This window comes from Acanthisitta chloris, unplaced genomic scaffold, assembly GCF_000695815.1.
Source record: "Acanthisitta chloris isolate BGI_N310 unplaced genomic scaffold, ASM69581v1 scaffold10621, whole genome shotgun sequence".
In the NCBI taxonomy this organism is placed as follows: Eukaryota; Metazoa; Chordata; class Aves; order Passeriformes; family Acanthisittidae; genus Acanthisitta; species Acanthisitta chloris.
The window spans coordinates 10,348-16,715 of NW_008654344.1; the positions used below are offsets into that span (position 1 = coordinate 10,348).

The window sequence follows — 6,368 nt, forward strand, 5'->3', positions numbered from 1 at the left end:
TATATACAGAAAAAACATTTGAATTTTTCTAGACAAGCGAGTAGCTGCTCTTTCATGGGTGGAAAACTTGGCCTGCTGACAGCTGTTTGACTGTGTCCTGGTTAGCTGGAGCAATGGTCTCACACTGTGTCTCTGGCACAGTGGCTCGACACATACCTCAGGCTCTTCCGCAGGACTTTTCTCTCTTACATACAGAACCACACATACTTGCTGTGTCTTTCCAACTCACACATATATTTCTGAGAGCATGTGTTTAGGTAGGTGTTACACATATGCAGATGCTTGATCTCAGTGTATAACAAATGGAAAATAAAGCCATGCCCAAGACAGCACCTACATAAAAATGCATTCTTAGAGTTTACTGGACAAACTGATCATCTAATGTCAAGGTTTCCCAACTTCCAGTTTTCAATTAGGAGGGACCAAGAACACGATTCTCTCTGCAGAGATCAGGTGACTGAGATGGCAAGTCCTTGCTCAGTACTCTGATATGTCCGTAAGTTTTTATTTCTGTATAAAAGACTAGCTGAGAAAGAAGACTTTTCTTCTACTGAAATGATTTATTATGCAAATTTTTTAGGCTAACTGTCTTTATTGTGGAGAACATTTGCTGCTTTAAGATACTTATTTTGCTGTCTGTTTTAATCATATCCTTTGAAACAGTGTCAATAGATTTTTCTATTTGTCACATTATGACACTTGATAAGATGATTGATTATGAAGTGTTGAGAGCCCTGCCATGTGATCATTTATTTTTAAATACACATTTGTACTAGCCAGTGCTAAATTTCTTGCAGGAATACATAAGAGATGCAAAACATAAAGCTTGAGTCTGATCAAATTTGATGCCTCTGGAAATAAGAGTGCCACAGTAGTGTGGCCTTAAAATAACAGATTCTGACTGAAACTGGAACTTTGCAGTGATAAATACTATGTAAAAAGATTATAGTCCATCTTTGGTACAAAATAAAAAAGATGTACAGCTGTGGTGCAGACAAAGTAAAATGTGTTTGACAATGATATCTTCCTTTCCATGTGCAGGTGCCTGTGTCAGTGGCCATGATGACTCCCCAGGTGATCACCCCTCAGCAAATGCAGCAGATTCTCCAGCAGCAAGTGTTGTCTCCGCAGCAGCTTCAAGCACTTCTCCAGCAGCAGCAAGCAGTTATGTTGCAGCAGGTAATGTGGGTTACCTGCTTTGGACCGTTAGCACAGGGCACTCACACAAAAGTCAGCCTGATTTTATGGGCCTTCTTTTGTAATATTCCAGTTGTCAATACACCGAAAAGAATGAATATTAGTGTGAAACTTCTCAGTCTTTAAATTCCTTGTTTTAATTGCAGAAGTGTGAAATTGCATTTTGAAACATTAAATATTATATTAAAAACAGCAGCAGCAGCAGTGGCAGATGCATTACAAATACCAAACAAATTGAGATTTAAATTTGCAAGTGCTTAGGCACATTTTAATTGTAGACCTGCCAAAGGAAGTGCAAATAGAGCTGTAGATAATTGTTGCTTTAAAATTCATAACATATAGTGCTCCCTTTAGTCACAAAAATGATATGCAGTTGTGAAATTTGAACTTAACAGCTTGTTTCATCATGGGAAAAGTTCTTTATTTTGTTGGGTATTTTTACATATAAAAAAATTGTCCCAGATAAGGCTAAAAAGAAGGAGGAGGTTGCTGTTTCCTTAGCACAAAATCTGTCAGCTAAGTGAAAAATACATGAACTTGTTATTCATACAATAATGATAGTGTCAATGATCAGTGCCTCAGTGTAACACAGAGTGGATTCTTGGATGCATGCTTAATTGTCATACAGAAAATGATGTGTCTGTTTGTCATAGTCATAGCTCAATCGCTGAACTGTATGTTTAAACATTTTAATATCCACTACCATGATCATTACAGGCAATTCACCTTCACTTGTGAATCCAGCATCCTGCTAAATAGATTGACAGATTAATTACTTTTTTCCCCTCAGAAGCAGACAGTTTTGTTTGGCCTTAGTGACTTGTAGGTTTCTTGCAAGTGGATGAGTACAGCTTCTGATTTGTTATATAGGACATGTGAGGAACTTAGGTATAGTTATTTGAGGAGTTAATTTGGCTCTTGCATTCCCTTTAGAATACAGATTTTCTATACCCTTCTGTTTAGGATATTTTGGAATCTGCATTGGAAAATTTCAGAACGGCCTTGGAAAAAAATGTATGTAGATCTGCCTCTTCAAATCACATTTTTTGTTATGAGGTGATTCTTAATGGCTACGCTACCATATGCCAATCTAGAAGAGTTTAGGAGATTTATAATACGTGAAACTTTTGCCTTTATTTATTAAAGTCAAAATGGTTTATTCAGCAACAACTACAAGAGTTTTACAAGAAACAGCAAGAGCAGTTACATCTTCAGCTTTTGCAGCAGCAGCAGCAACAGCAGCAGCAACAGCAACAGCAGCAGCAACAACAACAGCAGCAACAGCATCCAGGAAAGCAAGCAAAAGAGGTAGGAGCTAAGACCCTTGCTGATGCCTACTAGACTGAGCTGTCAGAAGCTTGGAAAAGACAAGACCAGTTTAGATCTTTTCCTGTAGCAAGGATGCAGCTATCAAAGATTTGTTCTTATGTTTTTATGAGGCTTAATAGCAGTGCTGGTATAATTCTTCTGCTCCCCTTTCTGAGACATAGGATTTGAGCAGTCTAGTGCTGCTGTCTTCTAATGTTCACTAATGAATACGAGTGTGCAAAGAACAAGCCGTGTGGTGGACTCTATACTGATTATCTTGTATTCACAGGCAATCTGTGTTGGGGAAGGAGCCTTACTTTGCTCAGTGGCACAGCTCAGAGAGCATGCAAATTTAGTCCATGGCTGAAAAAGAGCGATTGAGCACAGATTTCAAAGTCACAGGCCCCTGATTAATGAACTGCTACTGTAGGTTTGAAGTGGCGAGTAGAAAGTTGCAGTTTGATGTGCTCATAAATCAACCTGACAAGTGGGTTTCTCAGGCCTAACTTGCACTTGTCAGCAAGCTGCATCAAATATAAACATAATACAAATAAAACACGTTGAAGTAGTTAAATTGATCAGCAGGTATCCTAGACATTGTCTTCAAGCTGCCCATTATGCAAACGTCGAGGAAGCAGTTGTGACCTCCTGAGGCTTTGTTTCTGTTTGGATTTGTGAATAGAATTTCAGACAGCCATCAACTACGGAATAGAAATTGCTCCCGTATTTCTCCGGAGGCTCTGGGCAATCCACATGACTTGCTCCATTATGCAGTCTGTTTTCCAGTGAGCGCATCAGAAGTTTCTCTTTTCCCCAAACTAGAAAGGAAAGGTCTTCCACAGCAGCTTGTCTTTTTCTGAAGTGTGACTGCCTTCTCATACCCTCCTGAGTCGTTGTAGATGCAAGTTTGTCTTGAAATGCCTCACAAAATTGGAACCTATACTTTCGCTGCAAAATAGGGCACTTCATTGCCTTGAATGCCATGCTCCTTGTAATATATTCCAAGAAGAGAGCAAGCTAACAGGCCAGTGAAATGAAGGCTACATCCCAGTTTACTAATAGATCACTGGAGACTATGTTCATGGGCCACTGCAGACTAAACTTAGTCAGTTGGAAAAATAAGAGTGCCTTCGAATCACAGGCTGCTGTAAAAAGTTACACTTTTAGCATAGATAAATTTGTTATCATCTGCCATGAGCTGAGCTTTTTTTTGTTTGAAACAGCTGTTATATACTTTCTCTTGACCCTTTTCTTAAGTGTGTCATTAAGTGTATCTTAGCATTTTCCCTAACACCTAATAGCTTGAATGAATATAATAGAAAATTTCAAATGCTTTCACTGCCTGAGTATTCTACAAATAGCATTATTATTTAATAACTGAGATTAAAGGGAAAGAAGTTGATTTTATGTTTTTGGCTTTCTAGCCTTCACTGCACACTTTACTTTTTGCTGCATTTGCTTTTTCTTCTTGTTCCCCCCTTCTCTTTGTAGCAGCAGCAGCAGCAGCAGTTGGCAGCCCAGCAGCTTGTCTTCCAGCAGCAGCTCCTCCAGATGCAACAACTTCAAAAAAAAAACTTCAGCGTCAGGGACTCATTTCCATCCCACCTGGCCAGTCTGCTCTTCCTGTCCAGTCTCTGCCACAAGGTATTCCAGTAAAATATAATTGGACTAATTCCTAAATTCACAACTTTTTTAAAACCTTTATATTTGCATCCAAATTCAGCATTTTCCCCTTATGACGCTTAAACACACTTTGTAATTAGAAGTTTGTTATTCATATTGCCAAATTTTCTGGAGGCTGTTAAATTTTACAGCATGCTTTTATGGTAAAAAGCAGCTTTTTAGTGGGGTTTTTTTCTAGATAAGAGGTGCATATTTATTAGCCTTATGTGCTGAAAACAATTTCTAATAGCAGCACAATTCAAGCATCATTGCTTTTCTCTGAGGAATCACTGAAATCCGATTTAGTGAAATGTTATTTCATTTAATATAAGCAAACAGGTATAAAATATATCAGACAGTGATATTAAAGCCATTCAAAAGCTCATTTTTTTTTCTTTTTCTTCTAAGAAAATAAAGTGTTTGGTATTGAAAAGCTCTTTGGATCTTCAATTTATGACAAGCGAATTTAGGGACAAGCTTTAGGATTCATTTTCTTTGCTATTCCTTTGTATTAAATAGGTTAAATATGACAACAAGTTTTGAAGGTGGTGATTCCAATAGTAATGACTCATGACTGACAAATAACAGTAAAGACTTTTTTGAAAAAAATTTCCTTTGTCACTTTGATCAGGATTTCTTAATGCTGAAAATGAGCTCAAACTCTACTACTTGAAAGAAAATAGGGCACACACTTTTGAAAAGTAAATTAACTTGGAGATATATTCTGCTTACATTTTAAGATAAGGCCAGAGTCTTCCCATCTTAAGGACTCTGTCTATAACCTGCCAGGTATGTGTTTCTGTTTGTGTTACCATAGAGAGGTGAGCTAAATGTCTGTCATAAAAATTACACAATAGTCTGATCTCTGATGCCCCAGTCCTGAAATGAGCATTGTTTAGACTGTGTTCATGACAGGTAACATTATTTTTAATTGGCCTTTATGCATGTAATTAGTTCCTCCACCAGATAATTATTATGAAATTGAAGCTTCAGAACTCAGGTGATCAGAAGCAGAGTACAAAGTATATAGACAAAAGTGTAGACAAAAACCTACAAACCCAACCAAAAAAAATCAACAAACGCCCCCCAAAAAAACCAACACAAAGATACAAGAAAGACCCACTAAAAACTTCAGTCCCTGGAAATCAGAGATTCCAAATAAATGTCTTAATTCCACACATTGTGTTGTGTGAAAAAGCTATGACACAAACATATCTAAAGTAATAAAAACTGCAGTGAAAAAGAGTCCTATTATGCCAAATATTATTATTTGAGGATAGCAGTGGGGAGACAAGTTGATTCACGAATTTGGAGATGTAAGGCAGGTAATGCTGGGGGTTTTTTGTACCAAGGTGCATTGGACCACAATGGAAAAAGCAATTAAACACAACCTCCCTCTGAACAGCTTTACTTTCTGCAATCTTCTCTTGTGCCATCTGTTGCAAGAGGAATTCCTCAGGTTTTCTCTCACATTAAGCAATCCCCATAGATTTCCCTCAGCACTCCTACCCAATTGCATTGATATTCATTAGTTTAATGCAACACTCATTCATGCACTACTAGTTTAAAAACATAGGAGAAATAATACCTTTCTTAATAGTTTCTAGGAGAATTAGTAAACAGTTCTTTTAAGACCTTTCATTTACACGAAGAAGTACAACCGAGGTCACGACAAAAAAGATTGATACTAAAGAAATAAAAGCTTACAAAATTTTAAAATTAAAATATAGAAGGATTGTTCTTCTTAAAATAATCTCTTTTTTGCTTTTGCCTTGGTATTTTTTTAATTACAAGTAATTCCAGACAAGTATATAATTCTTCCATTTTTAAAATAAACCTTCAGAATTGAATTAAGGTAATACACACTGGATGTGGTAAAAGGATGTTTTTATTCTTCTGCTGTGCTGCAAGATATATAATATGGTCATAGTGAAGGATTTAGGTATGTGTAACACAAATATTTTTATACGCATCCATTTAGATTGCTGAGTGACCAGGATGGCTAGTACAGTGAAAGAAACACAGGAGGATTCATATTGATAAGTTACTGGTCATAAAGAGTCCTGTAAACCACAAATTATTATTGGCAAAGAGACCATAGGGTCTACATTTGTTAGTGTGAAAAAACTTAACTTACAAGTACAGCTGTGAGGTTTGCATATTTTCTTCAAGTATAGTTTCTGCCTTTAAAGAGCAGGAAT

The 6,368-nt window shown here is 37.0% G+C and overlaps 1 protein-coding gene across 1 annotated transcript in view; it reads left to right on the forward strand.

The window, feature by feature from the left end:
- Positions 1-1,041: 1,041 nt before the first annotated feature.
- The window catches only part of FOXP1 (forkhead box P1), a gene marked incomplete at both ends in the record, with an annotated part of 33,575 nt that continues 28,248 nt past the window's right edge, over positions 1,042-6,368 (forward strand). Inside the window, 5 exon segments of the mRNA XM_009083468.1 lie at positions 1,042-1,179; positions 2,161-2,211; positions 2,362-2,505; positions 3,997-4,075; positions 4,078-4,149. Coding sequence (XP_009081716.1) covers positions 1,042-1,179; positions 2,161-2,211; positions 2,362-2,505; positions 3,997-4,075; positions 4,078-4,149 — 484 coding nt within the window.